Source organism: Theobroma cacao, chromosome 9 (genome assembly GCF_000208745.1).
Source record: "Theobroma cacao cultivar B97-61/B2 chromosome 9, Criollo_cocoa_genome_V2, whole genome shotgun sequence".
NCBI lineage: Eukaryota > Viridiplantae > Streptophyta > Magnoliopsida > Malvales > Malvaceae > Theobroma > Theobroma cacao.
The window spans coordinates 772,559-796,808 of NC_030858.1; the positions used below are offsets into that span (position 1 = coordinate 772,559).

Below are 24,250 nucleotides of genomic sequence, written 5' to 3' on the forward strand. Positions count from 1 at the left end.
TGGAGTGAACCATTGGCAGTGGTTTCATGCTCGGTGAGGATTTTCATGGTCATTGATTGTCAACCAAATGAGTCAAATTACCACTATCATTCAATAATTGACAACGCCAAGGCTGGTACAGGAACCCTTGCTTTCTTTCCTTTTGCCTTTTTTCTTTGAATGGTGAAAGGGCAAATTGGATTTCTTTTCAACCCCTGAAGTGGAAAGAAGACTAACTAGCCGACTTGTCAACATTTTAGATCCGGGTATGACCAAGGCTGTGACCAAAGTCTGATAAAAAGAAAGAAATGGCTCATTGATTCCGAATAGCGTGCTTGCAAATCTAAAACTACAATGTAGATAAACATTTCATTTTCATTATTGGTCATTATTGGTGATAGATGTATGCATTCATTTTTTAATTTATTGAGATTTATTATTTTATTTTATAAAAAAAATTAACATGTTAAAAATGACGTAAACACTTAAATTCACAATTTTCTTATGAGATCGTGACATATCACATGCACCGAGTTGGATATGAACTATAATGTATAGTTTAGAACCAAAACCATGTATATAACACATAAGTCTAACTTTTTTTTGGGGGGGCCAGCCTAGAAACTCAAATAGCCGAAGCATTTTTCCTTCAATTTTCCCACATTTCCCCTTTGTATGGCATCCATGTGCGCCCCCTTCCCCTTCTCCATTTAAGTGTATTCCACGTTTTGCAAAGTCTTTCCATGGAGAGAGAGAAAGGGGAGGCAAAGTTTGATATATGGCCAAGTAGTTAGTACAATCATGTCGAGCTTTAAGAGCATAAAACCTGGAGAGAATCTACCAACTTGTATAAACACGAGGAGCACCAATCCCACTCTATTTTGTGTGAAACTTATTCTAAACCACCCCCCATCAAAAATGAGGTTGGGCATAAAGGGAGCTGCCTGGTCCCCCCACAACTCAGCCATTGCCAAGGAAAAACCCATCCATGCCATATACCCCCATTATGCCTTTTTGGGACCCTCAAGTTTCCTCCCATCATCATTTATTTATCATGGCTTATGCCCACGCCTTCTCATTTTCTTTATCTCTCCGAGCTACGTGTTCAAGAATTTATTTTTTCACTTCAACAAACATGTTTATTAAATAAAAAAAAAATTCATCTCTTACTGTGACGAAATCTGCAATACTATCTATGGTGATCATTTGACTAATCTTTGCGGCTTTTTATTTGCTAAAGCGTAGCGTGCTGCTTACTTGCTAAAGGTTAGTGTCAGCTGCCCACATTTTCTTTGTAGTTGCCGGTTGGTTTCGATGGCAAAGCTCAAATCTGATCCCCATGGCGCCATTGCTGTCCTCCTGTTCGGATCCTAATTTATGAAATGAAAGTCACAGATAATTGACGGAGATGAATACTATAACAATAAGTTTTTGACCAGTAAATATTGCGTAAACATTAAATCTCACACCTACTACCACTTTATTAACATTGTACATAAAATCATGTCATATTTATTGAAAATTGTTTGATTATGATATAACTTCGATCGATAAATGTAATTTCATAATTAAAAAAAATCTCGTCTAAGCACTTTATTTTTTCTTCTTTAAAATTGGTTAACATTATATGTTTTTTTTTTTGAAATGATGACGTTATTAATTAGAAATTAATGACCCAACATTAAAATACTTTTATTTCTAATATTTGGCTATGTGTGAATAAAAAGTAATAAGATAAGAAAAGCCAACTAAAACCATATCATATTTATTGAAAATCGTCTGATTATGGTATAATTTTACTCGATAAATGCAATTTAATATAAAAAAATCTCACATAAATACTTTTTTTTTCTTCTTTAAATTCGATAATGTTATATATATATATATTTAAAATATTGTAATTAACTAGAAATTAGTGGCCAAATATTAGAATTTTTTTATGACTAGTATTTGGCTCAAATTAAACATGCTCAATATATGAGAATAATAAAACTCGAAAACAACTTACATCCTTTTATCAATGAATGAACAATCCAACAGTAAATTATATTTCACAATAATAGAAAAAGTTGACATCGAGTAGTTTAGTTGCCACAAACTAATTAATCTTGAATTTGAAGATCTAAAATTAAATCATATTTTCATGTTTATTTATATTCCATTAATTATTATTTTTTATTTGAGGTGAAGGATGCGGTGGCTTGAATGGCACAATAATGAGGTAGCTGGAAAGGATGGAAGAACTGAAAGGAGCTTAGGTCAATGCCATCAATTTCCCAATTAAGAGCAGTGATTGCACATGTCCGAAGCTAGGTACCCGCCCACCCCTAACCCCTATCCCCGGGGGACCATGCTTTGTTTATTTTACCTAATTAATTCCCAAGTCATGCCAAAAATACTTCATATTATGAAAACGATCGTTCCACCTGAATCGTTCGCATTAAATATATATTTTTATTTATTGTAATTATAGTAAAAAAATTTATCAATTTCGTATCCATTTTAATCAAGCATAGTGCTCGTATAAAATATAATTTTTTTATTTTATTTGCTTTGATTTATAATATAATCACAATTCACGATAATAATAATAATAATAATAATAATATTAGTATTTATGTTCAAAATAAAATTATATATATATATTTTTTATTATTGTTTATAGTAATTAAATTAAAATATACCTTATATTAGCAAAAATAATTTTTTTCCTTAGTGGTCCTAGGAGCAAGAGGACTCTAATTAATTTTATGGGATTGTCACATAAATAACCTCGTCCAAATGTTTAAATTCAGAGATGAGAATTTGTGGACCAAAGTAGGATAAGAAGATAGAGAATCAATCAATTTCCATAAATTGAATGTTATAGCTTTCTAAAGCTGCTTTTTCTTTCTTGCTTCTTTTACTGTCCAAAAGACCTTGACTCGACCAATTCCCAATAAAATCAATGTTCAGTAAATAATAGAGGATATAAATGCACAAAAATTAATAGCAATAATTTGATAAAATATCGATACTTTTTTTTCATCTTTAAATGTTTATCTTTCTATAATTTTTATGAAATTAAAATAAAATTTTTGATTTTGATGTGTTCCAATAAATAAGAACATGGTTCGAATTAAATATTTTATATTTGTTTTTATTTTATTGATTTCCTTTTCTCATTTTTGTGCTTCGACCAAGTTTTCAATTTTTCGATGTTATTACGAGTAAGCATTCAGTCGATTAGATTTTAAAATGATTGTAAATTAAATTTATCAAAAAAATTTAAGTTAGAGTGGGAGTTGGTTGGTGGAGTTAATTTTTCCTATGCTTTTACAAATGAGATTAAGTTGGTTCAATTTAAAAACTCAAATTGAAACGAACATTGTTAAAAAATAATCGAATAGACCAAATTATACTATAATAACTGAAACAATCAAAATCAATTAATGTTCACTCCTATATATGTTAAGTAGACTTTAAGGCCATTAAGATAAAAACAAAATTATAAGTTAAGAGAGGGAGTTGGTTGGTGGAGTTAAACTTTTTCGATGCTTTTACGAGTGAGTATTCATTCGATTTGATTTTAAAAATGATTGAAAACCAAATGAATTGAACATTCTTCAATGATAACCAAATTGAACAAATTAAATTGTGTAATCGAAATAACCGAATTATACATGTTAAGTAGATTCTAAGGCTATTAAGATAAAAACAGGATTATAAATTAAGAGCTGGAGCTAGTCGGTGGAACTAAGTTTTTAGTGTTTACAGTGGCAACCGGCCATGATTTTGCATTAGTACTCCTTTGAATAATACAAAACCAAACGAGCAGCTATCATTTGTTTCCTTGGAACTTCTCCTTTTTCATTAATTGCATTGATGGCCTTTTTCTGAAACGGTGACAGGCGGTGAAAATTGTAAACCTCTTTAAAAGTTACACTGACTCTGGTCTTTTTCACCTCAACGGCCTACGCATCAGCTTGCATTTCAAGCCTTTTAATTACCTAACATGCATCATGAATCCCTATTTACACCCTTTTTTTTTGTAACAAAGGTTAATAATAAATTTTTGAGTGTTTGATTTATTAATTAATGTATAATTTATTTATATTTAAAAATTTAAAATATTTAACAATTTTATTAAAAAATACAAAAAAAAAATCACCGAAGATGGTAGAGTTTATCAAATATTTTGTGATTAATGAAAATTAATTGAACATCCCAAAATATAGAATCTTTTAACCATTTACAACCTTTTTTTGCTTATTTCTTCTAATGAATTAGTTAGTCTATAAAAGGCCAATCTAGGCAAAGTGATTTTGGGTTTATTACCATGATTGTTAATTAATTTGCTTAATCTACAGTACTATCATACTTTATGCAATTAATTTATTATGAGGAATTAAAATTTAAATAATCATAATTATCATTGTTCAACTTTAACTATTGCATTCACATTAAAAAGTTTAAAGTTAAAACTATTGTTTTTGCTTGTCTAATTTTAACTTTACATTCCTTCTGTCACGTTTTTTTTTTTNGTTTAAAAGTTAAAACTTATTTGTTTTTGTCTTGTCTTAATTTTAACTTTACATTCCTTCTGTCTACGTTTTTTTTTTTTTTGGTTTCTAGATAATTTGTACTAAAAATGAATAAAATTTTTTATTTTAATATATTTTATAATAAAATATGCAATACTTTTTAATATAAAAATAAAATCATAATTTATTAATTATTAATAACAAAACTTTGATTTTACAGGTTAAAAGCTCTTTTATGTGCCCAGCTAATCCCGAACAAGTATACGACAGAAGAAGATAGCAAGATCCTAGAATATCCACTGAGGAAGCGACACATATGCACTAGCCATCCTTTGTCGACACGTGGTAACGTTTCATTGAACGACACGAAACGACCAAGCTAAAACTTTTCTCATAGGAGCATCCCCGGCCCGAAGGCGTAAAAAAAAAAAGAACAAAGACAAGGAGCTTCGCGTCAAAAAAGTCAAAAGACAAAGGCTACGCGTCAAACAGGGAAAAAAGGGCGCCCAAGCCAAAGCAAAAGCCCACGCGCGCGCGGGAAAGAAGCGCGTGTAAAAAGAAGCAAAAGGGGAAGACACAGTGGCAAGAAGAAGAAAATTAGAGGAGGGAAGAAGGGCAAAACGGTAAAGAAAAAGGTGGCGTGCTTTAACGGCATAAAAAAATAAAGCTCCATAAAAAGACTTTACTGAGCCACCCTGTTAACACAGTCCCCCTACTCCCTACACAAAGCCAGTCCACACACTTCACATTTTACCAAAATCCCATTTTTTTTTCTTTTATTTATTTCCTTCTTTGCGAGCGAAGGAAACAAAGAAAAAGGGAAAAAGGAAAGAAAATTTTTGGAAGAGGAAGGATTGGGGGAGAGACAATTGCCTCGGACTGAGGAGTTGATCAACCATTGATCACGTACACACAGATATATATTAGTTTTTTTACTATAGTATAAAAAATAGATAGAGAAAGGAAGGAAGGCATGAGATTCATCGAGATTTGCGCCTTGGGGGCAAAGGAGAGAGAAAGATCTTTGATATATCAGCAGATCAGGCTGATTTAAAAGCAAAGGCGGCGAGAATTTATTGATATGATGTATCTGATATAAAACAACCCCATCATTCACACTCATGACTGTTAGCCTCACTGGCTTGGCTTAGCTTGCTTTCTTCTGCTCTCTATAAACAACCCATAGATTTTGCTCCCCTTATTTTTGATCTTTTCTCGATCTGACGCCACCGTTTGCTTTTCTTTTTTGGGTTTTTGGTCCCTTTAGGATTATTTCTGGGTTTGGTTTTTGTTGGTGAATTTAAGATTAAGCGTCATCAATGTCATCATAAAGTGGGGGGAGCTGGGAAATGGGATAGGAACAGCGTGGAGTTCGAGGAAGGGGTGGAGGAGGATAAGGAAGCAAGGGCTGTTGATGTTTCTGTTGTTGTTGTTGTTGGTTCCGTCCAATGTTTATTAATGCTCTCTCCTTGGCTTTTTGCTGTTGCGTTTGCGTGTTCTCTTTTTTGGGATTTTAGTTTATTAAAAAAGATTTTTCCCTTTTTCTGAAGTCTCAAATTCTTCTTTGAAGAATAGGAACAGCTGTTTCTTTGCTTCTGCTCTCGGCTTCTGGTTTGGTTTGGTTTTGTTTTATTCAGCTATAGAGAGAGAGAGAGAGAGAGAGAGAGAGACTTTGTCATTGGTACATGGTATGGGCAACTCCATAACCACAAGGAACTTAGGCCTGCTTCTTGAGTTTGCTTGAAGGGATTTTTCCTGTGGTTTCTTATCTTCTGTGTGGGTATTTTCGAGAAAAATAACAAAAATGAAGTTTATGAAGCTTGGCTCCAAGCCTGACGCCTTCCAAGCTGATGGCAAATGCATCCGGTAAGATGGGTTTCACTCACATTCCTTTCTTTTACTACAAACCAATGCAAATTTTGTTCATCGTTGTTTCCTTTTTAAGGTTGTCTTAACATTCTGTTATCTCCATTTGATTTGGTTTTGTTTTGTTTTCCGTTATGCTGTCTGCTCTAGACATGCTTAACTATCGATTTTGGTGTTTCCCCCGTTGTTTGTAATGTGCATATCACTAGTCCGTACGGTTTCTGAGATGCAAGTTCATTAGCTCTACCAATTTTCTACTAAAAATGTGTAATTTATTTCATTTTGTACTAGTACCGACTGTGCTGTTTTTGAAAAATTTATCTTTGTCTTTTTATACTGCTTAACGGGTTATACTTTAACGCCTTAAAAAATGAGAAACCTTTCAGTGGTTAATCATACCATTGGGAAAAGTCATAACTTTAACAAGTGATTTTTCTTTTTCTCTTCATTTTCTTTTGGCTTGGCGACAGATTAACCACATGGGTGTTTTCATTGCCAATTATTATTCTTTTATTGTTTGGTTTTTGGGTGGATTGGAGAGTGAAAAAGAGATGGGGTATCTGGGAGGTGGTCCAGCTGTTGAGTCTGTCCTCTTTTTCATGAGTTAGTGGTCCAAATGAGGGAAAGGCATATTGGGAGCAGGCCTTTAATCATCGTTGTAAGAATCTTCCTGTAAAACAATAGCATGTTCCACCTAACATCAGGCATTTTCCCATCTCCCAACGTGGAGCAGGCTTGGTTTTTACACCATAACATGTCAAAAAAAAAAAAAAGACTCTTCCCCTGACAATAACTTCACATAACCGAATCAGTTTTATCATTGTGTTGTTAAGGGCAGTGTTAAGTAGGACTGATCTAGTCTAGTACCCTGGATGCGTCACTTTGTTACTTAAGCTATGGACTGATGTGGGATGCTTGTATTCTTTGACTAGCAGATTTAATAAGTTCCCAGTAAAGGATCTTTTACATTTTGGTTACCCTCAAGATCTTTTCATACATTCAGATTTCAACTTTTTAAGCTGACACAACTGATTAAAAGTGGGAAAAATGAAAGAGGCTTGAGAGCTCTAAGTGTGGAATTGGTTGTTGGCACTGTTCATTTCTTGAATGGGACCTTCCTTTGTAGTCAATACTTCTTGTGCTTGAGCGAGTTGCATCATAAAATGAAAATGTCAGCAGATGCAGTTTGTTGGTTTGTTGCTTATTGACTAGTCTGTGAGATACTAATATACTCCTAGAAAGCTGTGTCTGGAATCTTTTTTTTGTAGGTTTTTGGTTGAGGTTGTCTTAGAAGGTAAATTAATCTCTTTGGTATAAATAATAAAAAAAAAAACCTGAATTAATCTTTAATAATAATGCTATATTCACACCTGTTTTTCATGTTTAAGAGGGGCAATAATTTTATTCAAAGTCACACATGTGTTTCAGAATATAGCATGTGGTTAGTTGCGGAGTTAGAAATTTCCAGTCCATTGACCATAGCCATTGATTGTCTAACTTGGGGCTATGTGGATGGCTAAGAGTTTTCGCTGCTCTCTCAATAAGTTTAGCTTTAATTTTTTTCTCTTTGTGGGCTTAACGTAAAACATCTGTCGATGCAGGTATGTCACATCTGATTTGGCAACGGATGTCACCATTACCGTGGGTGAAGTGAAATTTTACCTTCACAAGGTATGCTCAATCCCTTCTAAATTTTTATGCTTGTTGTATGTGTTTGTAGATGCTGAATTTAAAGCTGAGTTTGGTATTTGATTCATGCTAAGATAGTTTTCTTTCTTTATTCCATTTAAAACTCATGAAAACTTTAAATGTATTTCTTCAACCTAACTATTCATTTGAATTTTATTCTTCCAGGAATATATTTCTATTATTACCATTTCATGGGTATATAAGTGGGCAAAATTTTGTCAAAGTTGTGTAATTTGATACTGTGAAATCTCACTGATGACAGTCATATATTTTCCTCCTATAACTGTTTGCATAAGTTTCCTCAGATGAGTCTTTGCTATTATGGATGCCAATGTAGTGGGAGTGCATATGAATCTTTTCCTCTTTGTTTGATTTCTTCTCTCAGCTAAACTATACTGTTATTTTTATAATTAAGTTCTAGAATTCTCTGTCTATAGAGATAATTACAGATGTTGTTTTTATGTCTCTTTGCAGTTCCCTCTATTGTCTAAGAGCAATCGCTTGCAAAAACTAGTGCTGAAAGCCAGTGAAGAGAACTGCGATGAAATTAATATGGTTGATTTTCCTGGTGGGCCAAAAGCATTTGAAATTTGTGCAAAGTTCTGCTACGGGATGACTGTTACTTTAAATGCTTACAATGTTGTGGCTGCCCGTTGTGCAGCTGAATACCTCGAGATGACTGAGGATGTTGATCGGGGTAACCTAATTTTTAAAATCGAAGTGTTTCTTAATTCTAGTATATTCCGTAGCTGGAAAGATTCCATTATTGTTTTACAAACCACCAAATCTCTTATACCATGGTCTGAAAACCTGAAGATTGTTGGAAGATGCATTGATTCCATTGCATCTAAAACCTCTGTGGATCCAGCAAACATCACATGGTCCTACACATATAACAGGAAGTTATCAGTGCCTGACAAAATAGTTGATGATGGTATGAAATTTCGAGAGAAGGTTGAATCTGTTCCGAAGGATTGGTGGGTTGAAGATATATGTGAGCTAGAGATTGATCTCTACAAGCGAGTCATGACTGCTGTGAAATCAAAGGGAAGAATGGATGGTGCAGTGATTGGTGAGGCACTGAAAACTTATGCTGTCAGATGGTTGCCAGATTCTGTTAATGCCTTGGTTTCTGATGCACATTCCTGGAGGAACAAATTACTGGTGGAAACAATTGTATGCTTATTGCCTTCGGATAAGGCTGTGGGTTGCTCATGTGGTTTCTTGCTGAAGCTGTTGAAAGTTGCCATTTTGGTTGGGGTGGATGATTCAGCAAAGGAAGATTTAGTGAAGAGGATAAGTTTAAAGTTGCACGAGGCTTCTGTCAAGGATTTATTAATCCCGGCTCGGTCTCCCCAAACTACATTATATGATGTTGAGATGGTGCAGTCTATTGTGAATCGATACATCATGAATGAAAAGCGTACCCAAGATTTAGATGTTGAAAAGAATGAGATGGGATGTGCTGATTTTGTTCTAGGGCATGGATCCTTGTTGAGTGTTGGTAAATTAATTGATGGGTATCTTGAAGAAATTGCACGGGACCCTAATCTTTCCCTTGCCAGTCTCATTGACTTGTCTCAGTCTATCCCTGAGTGTGCTAGACCAGTTCATGATGGACTCTATAAAGCCATTGACATGTACCTGAAGGTAGGATTTTTTACACTAAGGATACCAATTTCATTGATCTTCTCAATTTCTAAAATTATATATCCCATCGCATAAATACATGCATAAATTCTTTCAGCATATTTTCTGATGCTCAATTAAGTTTGTGCTGTGAATGCTTTCAAAGAATATCTAGGTCACTTCCAAGATCTGTTACGATATAATGTTGTAATTCCAACTGCTTTACCAGGAGTGCATTGGTAAAAGGGAAATGTTAATTGGTAGAGAGGGAAGAATTGTTGTTAGTCCAACTCAAGTTGAACTAGGACCTTGCAATATGGTAATACCATTTTTTTTTTCCCTCCTTTATGTATTTTTGAAACAAAATGTGGTTACCTTTCAGTCAACCACTTAGTGGAAGACACATTGCTTGATTAATTTTTCTTACTGCTTGAAGCAGCATTTTGGGATATCGGAGTTTGTGGTTGTTGATTAGCTAGTACAGAGTAATTTCTATAGTCTAGTGACGATATTACACAATCTTTGTTTTTCATGATGCCTGCCATTATCATATAGTGAGAAACAATAAGTTTTTCATGCATAAATGCCTTTTGATATGAATGCACTTGGACAGTCTAAAGAATGGGTTATTATGTTTGTCTGCAGGAGCATCCAAGCTTGACAAAGGCCGAAAGAAAGAAATTGTGCGGGCTGATGGATGTCAAGAAATTTACCATGGATGCATCTATGCATGCTGCACAGAATGAGAGACTTCCACTACGGGTTGTAGTTCAAGTTCTCTTCTTTGAGCAGGTTAGGGCTGCAGCTGGAGTTCAATCACTTGCTAACAATCCTCGTGATATTTCCCATTCCACAACAAACACCGATGAAGAATGGGAGAAGACTGCAGCTGAAGATTGCAACTCCCTCAAGAAACAGATGAGTCAAATGAAGGTGAAAGAGGATGGATTTCAAAAGAATGGTAAATTGGCCAAGAAGAATAGCAAAAACAGTAAAAGTGGCATGCAGCTACTGCCATCTCGATCTAGAAGAATATTTGACAAGTTGTGGGTTGTGGGAAAAGGCCATACGGAGAACAGAAGTTCTGAGACCTCTGGAAGTTCGCAAAGCCCAACTTCAATGGTTCCAGGGGATACCAAGTCCTCTGGTTCATCTTCAAGACACAGGAGGCATTCTATTTCTTAGATAAGGATGCTGAGGGTTATCAGTACCTAAACAGGTAAAGAATATTCAAACTGTTGTAAGTGTAAAAAGTGGTAGGATTTTGTTGTAGTTGATGATGAGGGTTATCTTGTTATGTGTGAAGTATTATAAAAGGAGGGTCTGTTGCAGAAAAAATGTACTAGTTTTTTTGGGTGCCTACACTTTCTAACATCTTATCCAATTGTATGATTATCAATCTTCATATCAAGTCTCTTGTAGCTAATTGGAGGTCTACATTTTCTTGGAACTTTCTATTCCTTTTGCCTGTAATAATTCATGGATCACCTTGCTGTTTCTCCTGAAGAGATGTGCAAGTGCTGGATAAAAAAGGCGTGGCCCAAAGTATTTTCCCACTTACCTTGGAATAATAAGAGGGACAAAAATGAAAGAAAGACACCAATCTTGTACAAGAGCACTGCATAATTTACTCTTTCCTCCCCAAAATGGAACATAAATTTACAACTAGCGAAAGAACACGTCATTCCTCTTGGGTTGTCGATGGTGAAAGTGTATGCTGTGTCCCTCAAATCCTGGGAAGTGGCTAGCTGAGAGGGAGATGCAGTTTGCATCCTCAAAAAGTATCTGACCTGGGAAGTGGCTAGCAGAGAGCGACGCCTACTCATCTAATTTGAATACACCGAACATCTTGGTTCTGGGAGGTCCAATTTGTGTCCCCTTTCTTGTAAGCTCTCTGACTAGCATCGGCAATTCACCACAAGATTCGACCATATATATGACACTGCAATATGCCTCCAGAATAGGCCAGAAGGAGAAAGGAGGCTCAACCTTTCAGAACTCTCACTGGAGGTACCAAACTCCAAAAGAAGTTCAAAATCACTAGAAACACTATGCAGCTTGCCCCTCGTAGTTAATAACATCCTCGAACTCAGTCTTTCCATATCCCGAAAGTGAGTCAAAAACTCATCTTGTGCCTTACAGTGACACAATGCTCTCCATGTCAAAGTTTGCAACACCATCGTGATCACCTACAGCGAAGAAGGTGGCAATATCACAGCCGTCCGGATGCAACTGGTAAGAAAGGAAAAATTTATGAAGCTAAAGCTATTACTAAAATCAGCGAGTCTGGGATGAAATGGAAGTCGGATTTGTTGCCTTGTAAAAGGATTAAAGAGGAAGTTACTTCCATCTCTTGTTGCCCCTACCAGCCGCTCTTGGGATGCTGCAGAGCACGCCAACCACAAGCGCCGGAAAATCTACTTTTTTGAAAGGCAGAAAATCTACTTGTCCGAAGGGAACACGAGACATGGGATTTTATTGCAAGGGGAAAGATGGTTTTGCATTGCAGCAAGAGCAGCGGATAATCTGCAGGACTTGCAAACTGCACAGCAGCAATCGTACTCCCACAACATCAGACTTTTGAAAGGCAAATTTCCCAAACATCCCCCGGCGGTGCAGGTAACATGATACCAATATTATTGCACTCATCAAACGCGGATTTCAACATGTTCCTTTCATTAGAATCTCCCTGGACAGGGAGGTTCCCGTTGTTGGTGGCCGAAACTGGACAGGCTTCTGACTTCTTATTCAATGAACAAAACATCCTGGAAACAACACTGGTGACAGTTTCAACCTTGTTCCTTTCATTAGAATCTGCCCGGACAGGGAGGTTCCTGTTGTTGGTGGCGGAAACTGGAGAGGCTTCTGACTTCTTGTTCAATGAACAAAACATCCTGGAAACACCACTGGAGACAGTTTTGACTTCACTGCCTGTTAAGTCCTTAACAACTTCCCATTTGATAAATCCTCCAATGTGCAAAAGTTTTGCTTCGACAAGGTTTGTTTTCCGCAATTGCCTCTGATTGGTGCCTGCCTGGTGAAATATTTTCTCTGTTATAGTTCATGCCCCATGGATGAGCAGCAAGACCCAAATTCATTTGGGTTTTGTTTATGAAAAGGAAGATATAAAATTGGGTTAAAGCCCATTACCCGGCAAGCGGATTAGGGTCAAGGCTCGAAAAGGAACTAGATTGGGTTGAATTCCCTTGGATTTTAACTTTTTTAGAGTACTATCAATGTTAAAAGGTATTGAGATTTTCTGTTTGCCAAGTTTACCAGTTTACATGAGTCAAGTTACCAAGTTCAATGTATGCAGCAAAGTGAATTGAACAACAATTGCAAGGTACAACTAAAACCACTATTCTTCTCCTGGTAAAAAAAAAAATAAACCCATGGCCAGGAACTGCTTGTTACCTAAAAAGTGTTAGGCTTTCCTCAAAATCTAAGAAATGGTAAGAACATACCATGAAATTTCCCTTCTCCTTGCATTCTCAATTATATGATGGGATCACCAGCTTCAATAAAACAGGCATATTTGTTTGATTGAATATGACAAAAGTAGGCTTCCTGAAATTTCTCAAAAATTGACATGAATATATGCTACTACAATTATTCTTCATGCAGAAGAATAGAGCTGTTAAAGCAGTAGTAAGATTTACATAACAAAACCAATGCAATCTTCTTTATAAGACTTAATGATCTTCAAAGAAATCCTTAAGTTCCATTAGCAATGGACACGCTTCTCTTTGAAGACACAATAATTTTGCATGCAAATGAAGCCTTTTGGAACTATCCCTTTCTGCCATCAGTTTTGTTTTTGTTTGTAACTTGTGAACCGACTCGTGTTCTTGAAGATGACTATCTCAAACAGTTCCTTCGTTTTCTGATGGAAACCTCTACAAAAACTGATACCCAGATCAAATAAACTACATGTGGAAAAACTGATAAATTTAATATTTTCCTTGGACAGCGAGCTTCATGATAATTTCAAATAACTTTGAGACTGTTTAGATAGAAGGAATCTTCAATGGATAGCAAGCAGAAAGATTCCTTTCTCATTTTGGTTGACTTTTCATACTTGGTCTTGAGCCTTTAACCGATAGTTTAATACCCCGTAATAATTCACTTAGAAAGTGAGGAAAAGGGAGAGAGAGGACATCCAATTAGGAGAAGAAAGATGGAGGTTAGGTACAGTATCATCATATCGTTAGTGTTGTTTCTCTTGGTCAACCTGTCCCTTCCACGTTTCACCGAATCGTTGCCACGATGCAAAGCTTGGTTGGTCCAATCAATCCCAACAGACATGCCTCATCTCCCTCGTGTCCCTGGTGTCCTTTCTACCGGTAACAAGCTTTGTCTGCTTCAAAAAACTCTGCCCCGAATTGAAAAAAGAACCTGATTTTTTTGTTGTCCTTCGACCTTTTTCTGGGTTTACAGGCGATGTGTTCAAGTGGTTGGCCTACAACTCAACGGACAAGCTAGATATAATAGCTCAGTATTGGCAGTTAAAAGCACATCCAGAGGATTCTCGATCAGGGGATTATGGATACTCAAAGGATGATATGCAACGGTTTGGTGCCCATCAAGGTTTTTCTGTTTATACAGCCCTGGAAAATGCTGCTGATCGAGATGTTGATATAAGGTGATACTTTTCGGATTCATGTCTTATTTTTAATGAAATTATGAATAGTGTTGTTTCTAAATCGAAATCATTTGTGAAACTAACTGTTATATTGAGAAACATTGCATATGTAATACTTCAAAAATTACTTATTGCATTACATATGTTGGTTGAGAGGTCGGGTCAGTAAGTTATTAAATTACAGACAATTTTGCACAAGTTACTTATTAGTCTTTGCTACTGCTTTATTGGTGATTTCTTTTTGTTCCACAATTCTGTCTTACACAGAATTGTATGTGTTGGGAATGAACTTTTACTGGTGTTCAATTGCATTTCCTTGATCACTTGTGCTTTTCAAAAGCTGTTGCATGACTGCATTCCTCCTAACATCAATCTTGAGCAAAGGAAAAGCACGGGGCTTTACTATTGCATATTGCTTTTGGAAAAGAAATATCTGGGACTGAGGGGTACTAGGCTGATCTAAAGTCACTGTTTGTTTTCCCCTGATGACTGCAAATGAAATTCTGTTGGCAAGATGAAGAGGAGATTTGAGTAGTGAATACTACCTTAGTTTAATATGTGGACTTCATTTGGCTAGCAATGTGTCTACCTTGAAGTTGCTCTTTGCCCAATGAAAAAGGGAGAACATTTCTAAGAAAATGAATGTGGTTAGGATGGTAAAATTGTGAAATTCACATTTATTCGAATCTTTCATTCTTCCATATCTATAGGTAGACCAAAAATCGCAAATTCTGTTTTCTCTGTTTTCAAATCTTATATTACTATTTTATAGAGGCAAATACTTTCCATTGCCTGAGAATTCTAAATTCATCATATTTTTTATGAAATCAGTTACTTTTTCTCAGATTACTACAGCACTCTGGAGTCTATCCTGACTACACCCAAGAGCCCTCCAGCCTTGCTTCAAGAAGACCAAATGTCAAGAGTGTGACTTTATTACTTGATAAATGGTGGGGTTCAGGCATTGTCCATGCAAAAGTTTGGATATCAGATAATCGAGATGTATATATAGGATCAGCAAACAATGACTGGAAATCTTTAACTCAGGTATCTTAAAATCGATACAGTCCAGGTTTATCATGGCTCGGACTACAGATATAATTTTGTCATCGAGAGCCTGAACCTTCATCAACTTGAGGATTTGAGGGTTGCTCTAGCCACGGGCTCATGGTTAATTATTTTTCTTAAACTTGACATTATTGAACCATATAATCCACATCATAGTTAGTGAATGTGACATAAAGGGATAGTGAGTGAGCATTCTGGTTCCAGGGCTGTTTCTCTCTTCTTTAACCACATTCTCTTTTTTTGGCCAATCTTTGACCACATTATTAAGAATATCTTGGTAGCAGAAAAGAAGGATTTTTTTTTTTTTTTGGTTTGACAATAGTATCATTCATCTAGTTTGCCTGCTGTTAGAATACATTTTCCTGGATGGTGCTAGTAAAAGAAGTTGGCCGAATAGCAAGTCTATTTCACTTGGTCATGCAAATCAAGATGCCTTCTAGCTAGTGAGTTGATTCTGGTGTTTGTACTTGGATGAAATGAGCGGGCTGCCTAATTGAGTTTTAATGCATCACTCTTGTTCCTTGGCAGACACAGAACATGGTTGCACTAACAAATTTTCTTACAGTCACGAGGTTTCCTTTGTCAATCTTTGCATTTTTATATTTCTGTTTGTTTTTTTTTTTTAAGTTTGTCAAGGCAGCTTAGTTGCTCTATTGGTTAAGCATTTCTAATCATTGGTTACTTTACGATGTCAAGAAATTAGTTTCCCGCTCATTTTCAGGCATCATATATTATACCCCATATTATTGGATATTTAACTGTTGCAAATTTGTCTTCAGTGATTTTTATCTTTACTCCATCAATCATCTCAGCATGTTCTTTTTGATTGAACCATGCAATGACATGTCCTGATTATGGTTTTAGGTGAAGGAAGTTGGAATTTATCTTGTTGGTTGTCCAAAAGTAGCGAGAAAGGTTGGGGTCTACTTTCAGAATCTATGGAGACTTGCACATCTTAATTTTTCAGCTTACACAACAACAGTATTAGACCAACAATGGCAGATTCAAAGAAAAGTTCCCTGCTGGTCGCATTTCATTGAATCTGACATGAGATGCACGTATGTAATGGTCTTATTTTGAAAATGTCATTCTTGTTTCCAAAAGTTGCTTTGTCCAGGTGTCACAAGTCGTAGATGTATATTTATTCATGAAAATGCATGCATATTTGCATTAGTCTGCTTTTGTTACTATTTTTTGCTTTTCCTCTTCGCACTGCTGGGTGATATCTGAAAATCTGTTTGTTGAATTTGGGTTGAGCAATGCACTATATTTCAATAAGAAAACCATGGTTCTTTTTTGTTTGGGAATTTTTTTTTATTTTCTTAAAAGAAAAAATGAAAATTCTCAACAAGCTTTGTCATGGTTAACATGAATGGTTAATATGTTATTCCATGATATTGTTTTCTATACGCTTATAAAGGCTGCCCCACAATTGGACTGCTGGCTAATAAGCACAATAGTGTGCTGCTTGCCCCTAGGAAATGGTTAATATTTTCTTCCATTGGATTGCACCACATTGCTGGCAAGTTAATGGCTTTTCATGCTTATTCATCAGGCCACGCCTTCCTCGTTTTGTGGAGATTCCTTATGTGGCAGGCTATCCTACACTGTCAGACCCTAAAATGTTGAAATTGATTATTGATGCTCCTGGTGTTGGTTATATAAGTTCAGTGCCTCAATCAAGCTATTTGTCTTTTGCTCCACCAGAGGTAAGTGGCTAGCCCTTTACATTTTTCCGATGCTCAACCTAAAATTTAAGGCTTACTAAGAATTTGAACTCTTGCTCTCTTTTTGTTCGTCTTTTTTCCTCCCTATAGAACCACTGCGAAAGCTACTCATTAGGAATGGAACTTGTCTGAGCAATACAAGTAGAATAGCACACTTGAAATCTTATAGAACTCGTTAGGGAGGCTAAGAAAACATACAGTAACAAAAAGTTAAAGGTCCACAAATCCTATAGGAAATTAAATGGAATGAATTTGTTTCCAAAGGTATGTCAGATTCATCAAAACCTGAAGTTAAAAGGTTAGACTACTATCCAGTTGAGCAAGGAGAAGGATTTGGATTGAATTCAACTGCTGAATGACTGATCTCATTTAAGTAGTTTTCTTCACTATTTGGCTCTGGCATGTCCAGGCCATCCATGTTTGTGGGATTCGATCAGCATTTCGGAAATATTCATCTCTCTCGTGTGAGCAGAAGTTCAGCCCCACACTTTTCTTAAAGAGAAATGCTAATCAGCTTTTATGTTTCAAATTTCCTTTTTCTTTTTTGTGTTTTTTCCTTTTAAGCTTCATCCAATTTGATGCCAACTGTGGTCAGCAGCTGTCATTTGGCAGGTTCCAGCCTGATGAACAGGCATGGCTAGATACGATTAAATCTGTTGGAGATGGAGGGACTGTAAGGATCAGTACTATGGACTGGCTTGGTCAATCCCAATATACGGAGCGAACAGTTTATTGGTCATCTCTTTCAACTGCTGTCTCAGAGGTACTTTCAGATTCCATTCTTAGTGTTTTAGATTCTTGTAAGCCCATTGCTGTAAATTGCCATCTATATGTCTTCTAAGAGGGGTGCTCATAGAGTCGTATTAGACTTCAGGGTGGTTTGGTTGCTGCATCCTTAATGTATCTTTACAAGTACGATACTTAAAGAAGCTCTTGTAGTTACATAAATTCTGACTATATTTGGAAATGCAACTATTCCATTGCAGTCCCATGAACATTGGTCCATTACTAACTCATTTTAGCTTATTACCGTCTTTTTTCCTCTTCTTATATGATGCTTAAATATGGTAGGTTGTCTTCTCTAAACATGCAAAAGTGAAGATACTGGTAGCATACTGGGCACACTTTATCGACAACACTGATCTCTACCTGAAGTCACTTCTCTACTCCAATGTCCTCTGCTCATCTTCAAAGTACAACAAATGTTCAGGCAAAGTTGAGATCAGGTACTACAAGGTGCCAGGTTACAACCTGACTGGACCTGCCACTCACAAAGGAAAGCGAACTAGTAATATCTACCCGGCCTACACCAGAGTCAATCATGGTAAATATGCAGTCAGTGACGTTCGTGCACACATTGGTACCAGCAATCTCGTTTGGGATTATTTCTATGCAACAGCAGGAGTCAGCTTCGGGACGTATAATCCTGCCATTGTTTCACAGCTTCAAGAAATCTTCGATGCAGATTGGAACTCGCCCTATGCTGTTCCAGTTGAAGAGTTGGGTGATGGTCATGCTTATTCTAGTTGATGATCAGTCTTATTGGAGTAAGCTAGCTCCAAAACAATGAACTCAATGGCTTGTATTAGCAACTTCACCCCAAAAAACAAAACAGAATCCATTTTCTTTGAATTGATCATCTTTAAGTCTGGAGACTTGTTCATCCAGAAAATTTGCAATGCCTATCAATGCCACTTCTCCTTTATTATCCTAATTACAGTATCACAGATTCTACATCAATAAAAAATAGGATGAATAGAAAATATGAACTCGTGACAAGTGATATTAAAATCAAAATATTAAGATCGAGGTAGATTTGAATCAAGGTGAGTCCCTCTCTCATATTGCTAAAAGAGTCAGGTCTCTTCCAAATATGTTTTTAAGGTAAAAAATATAAACTCGTGATAACAGCATCTAAAAATAAAATTACAATATTATATATTTATATATTTTAAATTTTACTTTTAAAATTTTTTTATTTATATATAATTATAATTTAGACATAAACAAAATATAATTATCCACGTGCAAAAACACTGATAACAAATACTAATAAGAATTATTTATCAAAAATAATTTTTGTAAAATTTTCTTTGTCGAAGAAGTAAATTAAAAGAAAAAATATTCGTGGGTCCTTGCCCCGTTGTCTTTGGGCTTTTAAATGTCTTGTTCAATGTCCGATATAGCCCATCTTAAGGCCCATAACAAAAGTTCGAGCTGAACCAAGTTTGGTTTGACTGAAATAGTCAACAATCCAACGGCTGCGATCAATTCTTGATACAAAACTGCAAAGCACGCAGTGATGCTGGAGAGCGTTTGAGGGAAACGCTGTGAGAGAGGCGAAGCCAAACTAGCCAAGGCAACAAAGCTTCTTTCTCCAAAGGCAAAGGAGCATTGAAGAGAAAGGAAGAGAGAGATAGAGAGAGCAAAGCAAAGATGCAGAGAGTGAAAGGTTTAGTAAAAGCAAGGCATTCATTTCAAAGACTTGGGTTCCTCTCCCATCAAAGATGCTTCTCTGCACATCCAAACTATGCCCCAAATTATGATTTCCAGGACGAGGTCTTCTGAAAACAACTATATCTTATCTGGGTTTATGTTTATATACCTGTTTACAGTTTTTATTTGGTGGGGAGGGAACTTCCAATAATTAGTGTCAAGCATGATTTTTGTGCTTAAATTTGTAATTTTTCTCAGAAAATGGAAGACCCAAGTGCATATTTTTGTCTAAAGTTGCTTATTGGGGCATCAAATGTTTCAGGTTTTAGTGGAAGGAAGAGCTAAATCAAGAGCAGCCATTCTTAATAGACCTTCTGCTCTCAATGCACTTACCGCCCCAATGGTTTGTTTTTGTTCTCTCTTTCTTGTTTTTCTTTTAAAGTCGATATTTTTAACTAGAAATAAATTGAAGTTGTTTTTCTGTTTATAGGCAGCACGGTTGAAGAGATTGTATGAATCATGGGAAGAGAACCCCGATATTGGATTTGTCTTAATGAAGGTATAACCTTTTAATGCATAGTTTAGTTGCAGCACTCAACATACACGCACAAACATGTAAATATCTTTTCTTTTCGAAAAAGATGTTTGAAATGAATTGTGTATCACAAGAAAATCTCTAGAATATTCCTTTTTTGTTCTAAACATTTTTAGAAAAAAGAGCAATGCTGCTTCTGCAGTGATTTTGTTTAGTTAGTTGTTTCATATCTTCTGTCAATGGAATTTCCTCATGCCCTTGACATTTCAGATTTGATCTTCATTGGTGTCTAAGCTGTTATTTGAATTCTGTTGAAGGGTAGTGGCAGGGCTTTCTGTTCTGGCGTTGATGCTGTTACTCTCTATCACTTACTTAACGATGGTTAGTCACCTTTCAATGTTGTTTATTTATTTGATTAATCAATTCAGAGCTCTTCATTTTGAGAAAGCAATTCAAGAATGAGATGTTAATTGTGGTGCCCATTACTTGAAATCAGAACAACTTAGTCGGGGAAGAGTTCCACAAACAGGATTATTGAGGTTTTCCAAGTCATGTATTTTTTGACCTCTTAGATTATTACATCAAACGTCTCAATGGAATTTCCTTCTGATTAAGTTACTTTGTAGTTTGCATGGTCATGGTTTTGTCCTAGCATTTTACTGTAGTCTGCGATACATATTTTTCAACTACTTGGGTTTTCTGCAGGGAAAGTTGAAGAATGTAAACGGTTTTTCGAGACACTGTATAAGTTTGTATATGTACAAGGAACGTATCTAAAGCCACATGTGAGAATTCAACCTTTGAGTGATTGATGCCCATGTGAATTACCCCTGAGTTTCTTTTCGTAACTTCAAATGAGGCTTGTGACTATCATGACTAACCATATGTACAGGTCGCAATCTTGGATGGTACAACGATGGGATGTGGAGGTGGAATTTCTCTCCCAGGGATGTTTCGTTTAGTGACTGATAAAACTGTATGTGGTGCCATACCTTCATAAAAGAAATCTTGTGTTAGAATTTGTGCGTTGATCCACATTTGAGTTAATGTATCCATATTGCTTCTTATGAATGGCATACACTTTAGCTGAATTCATTTGTCACCTGAGGATTGAACTTTTGTCCCCATCTAGTGAGAAAAGGATGTATAGAGATTGAACTTGTATCTTTATTAGCAATGGCATGACAGTATACCCTCTAATAGATTCTGCATCATACTTCCAATTGAGATAGGCTGAAGAAGGGAGGTGAAATCTTTTGCATCAAAACATTGTTTCTGCAGCTTTGTGGTTCGTAGGCAGGAGCACAATTGTTCAATTAGAGTGATATAAAACCATTCCATTCTTCATTTATTTTATTCTCTAAGATTTACACTATGATATACTGTTTCTAGTGAATGGATTTAAATAAGTTTCTCTTACCTGTGCATAACATTTTCAGGTTTTTGCTAATCCAGAGACTCAATTAGGATTCCATCCTGATGCAGGGGCTTCGTTTTATCTTTCTCGCCTACCTGGTTACTTTGGTAATGACCAATTTATTAAGTTTTCAAGGCATAGTTAACTTGCTTGTATACTTTTCTAGTTAATAAAATGTAGGAATATATCCATTTCTTCAGGTTATTTGCTTGTATCTCTCTGGATTTACATGTTCCATTTTTTTTTAACTAGATGTGTTTTGTTTCCTTCAGGGGAATATTTAGCTCTAACAGGAGAAAAGCTTAATGGTGTTGAAATGATTGCCTGTGGCCTTGCTACCCACTATTGCTTAAATGCTGTTTGTTCTTTCTACTCCTTTTTCTTTTATATAATTATTTTGTCCTCTTCCTCCAGTTCCTCTTTTCTCAGCTTATTTGGATGACCTGTACATTACAGAGACTTGCTTGGATTGAAGAACGCCTTGGTAACATGACGAATGATGATCCCGCTGCCATAGAGTCTTCTCTTGCACAGTATGGTGACCTTGTTTATCCAGATAGGAGCAGCGTTCTTCGCAGGTAACATTTTTGAGGGATTGTAGCACTTAGAAAAGGTTCCTATATCTGGACTGCACAATTTTTTGTAAAGCATGGTTTTGTCTGATCCCTTTTTTTCCCCTTATCTTGTGATTTTATTTCAGGATTGACACAATTGATAAATGTTTCAGCTGCGACACTGTTGAGGAAATTATTGATTCTCTGGTAAGCTTAATTCTACATAGATGTGTGTGTATGCCTGTGCATATTGACACTTGCCTACATGTGCCATTGAATGGTGTCTGTGCCTGGGCAGTCAGTTAAAGCTTTGATACCTCATTAACTTTAGCATAAGAAAAGGGCTTCTAGCTCAATGGTAACCTCTCAGCCATGTATGAAAATAGAGAGTCTATCGCAGTGCACGTTTTATTTAAAAATGCTAGAGTGGAGTCTGCCACCCTTTGCAAGACCCTACTTTTGTGAGTCCATCTGGCCAATTACTCTTTATGTTAGCATTAGAATGGCAATCTTGGAATGGGGATTTGAGTTCCGCCAGATTCATTGCCTTCTATCATCCAATTTAAGCACCATGTACCATTTTTTCAGAGATTTCAGCCACTCAAAGAGCTTCAAATGCCATTAATGGACATTTATTTTTGAGTTTAGCAGATCCTCTTATCCTCATAATTATCTTTTTATTCTTATGAATACACGTGGCAAAAACTGCATAGGAGCCTGGGGGTGGGTATTTTAACTTGATCCCTATAGCTTGGAATTTCTCAGTGATTGATCCCCTGCTGCATGGGAGAGTAAGATTTAGCCTCTTGATTTACTTCAACCAAAGGTTCTCCTCTTTCTAAGAATAAAAGGGATTAGGGTTTGGGCAGGCAGAGATTTATGTTTTAATTTTTACTTAGACATCAATCAATGCCACAATTAAACCAATAGTTGGGAATACCAGTGTAATGCTTTCAAAATTTTATTTGGGTCATTGTACTGGCAGACGTATTTCTCTAGTCTTTTACTAAATAACCCTATTTCAGTGATGCTCATTGAGCTCCTGGTTCACTTGGCTCCAAATATATATTTACTCAGGAAAATGAGGCAGCTGGTGCATATGATGACTGGTGCAAGACGGTGCTCAAAAATATGAAAGAAGCCTCACCATTGAGCTTGAAAGTGACTCTACAATCTGTAAGTTACCGATGTTTACAACCGCTTTAAATTCCATTTTGACTACATATGGCTTACTTGAGTTTTTTGTTGCATTAGATACGAGAAGGTAGATTTCAATCTCTTGATCAGTGTCTGGCACGTGAATATCGGATGTCCCTTGCTGGGATCTCCAAACGGGTCTCTAATGATTTCTCTGAGGTATGGACTGTCCTCTGCATGTTAAGAGCATTTCTGGAATAATTCTTCTTATGAATTTAATTTAACTGTCTCTATAGGGTATTCGAGCCCGGTTAGTGGACAAGGATTTTGCTCCCAAGGTATTCAGTGCACGTTATCCATGTTATTATATCATATCATGTGAAACCCTACTTAAATGTAGTTGGCTTGTAATCCCAAAATTCATTTTATTTATTTACATACTATATGATATTGTATTATCAATATTGTAGTGGGACCCTCCAAGCCTGGAAGACGTGAGTAAAGACATGGTCGACTGCTACTTCTCCTCACTCGGGGAATTAGAACCTGAGTTAGTGCTGCCAACAGCCTTGAGAGAACCTTACATCTGAGAAGGATCTATAAATCTTTGTAAGGGAACTATCAGTTTTTGATGGCACACAATTTTGGTGTATCATGTGTTTTTGTTCTTTTATATAGAAATAACATCCCATAAATTTTTGGGTATCAGTTTCTACACACTTTGTTGTAGGTACACAACAGTAAGAGATAGGTTTTGTTAGTTATTTTTTTAAGATCATGTTAGTTTGTTCTGGTACTCACTGTCCGCTTATGGGTGACCAAAGCAAGACCTAATGACCATGCCTTTCAAAGATCACAATTGCGTCTGAACAAATGTAGTGCCAGAAGATAGTGCCTAGAATGATGAGAAAAGCATTCACATCCTGCTTTATAAATGTCTAGTACTCTAGTTTCTCAATCTTTTTGTTGACATTTTCCCTCCTTTTCAACCTGTAAGCCTCCTCCTCAATCCTTGAGATGGACAAGGATGCACTAAATATTGTAGTCT

The 24,250-nt window shown here is 36.2% G+C and overlaps 3 protein-coding genes across 3 annotated transcripts; all 3 read left to right on the forward strand.

Annotated features, from left to right (window-relative positions):
• Positions 5,197-11,123, forward strand: LOC18587703 (BTB/POZ domain-containing protein NPY1). Its single transcript, XM_018127966.1, has 4 exons — positions 5,197-6,368; positions 7,970-8,039; positions 8,532-9,707; positions 10,332-11,123. Exons 1-4 carry the CDS (start codon positions 6,307-6,309, stop codon positions 10,869-10,871), a joined length of 1,848 nt encoding a protein of 615 aa, XP_017983455.1. The 5' UTR covers positions 5,197-6,306; the 3' UTR covers positions 10,872-11,123.
• Positions 13,570-18,837, forward strand: LOC18587705 (phospholipase D Z). The gene is made up of 7 exons (XM_007011653.2): positions 13,570-14,029; positions 14,124-14,328; positions 15,174-15,375; positions 16,261-16,454; positions 16,952-17,105; positions 17,722-17,886; positions 18,195-18,837. The coding sequence occupies exons 1-7, from the start codon at positions 13,864-13,866 to the stop codon at positions 18,651-18,653; spliced, it is 1,545 nt and encodes a 514-aa protein (XP_007011715.2). The 5' UTR covers positions 13,570-13,863; the 3' UTR covers positions 18,654-18,837.
• On the forward strand, positions 19,410-24,160 carry LOC18587706 (3-hydroxyisobutyryl-CoA hydrolase-like protein 2, mitochondrial). The gene is made up of 14 exons (XM_007011654.2): positions 19,410-19,682; positions 19,882-19,962; positions 20,050-20,118; positions 20,412-20,475; positions 20,800-20,879; positions 20,987-21,070; positions 21,534-21,618; positions 21,784-21,869; positions 21,968-22,089; positions 22,212-22,272; positions 23,143-23,241; positions 23,320-23,421; positions 23,499-23,540; positions 23,673-24,160. Exons 1-14 carry the CDS (start codon positions 19,560-19,562, stop codon positions 23,790-23,792), a joined length of 1,218 nt encoding a protein of 405 aa, XP_007011716.2. The 5' UTR covers positions 19,410-19,559; the 3' UTR covers positions 23,793-24,160.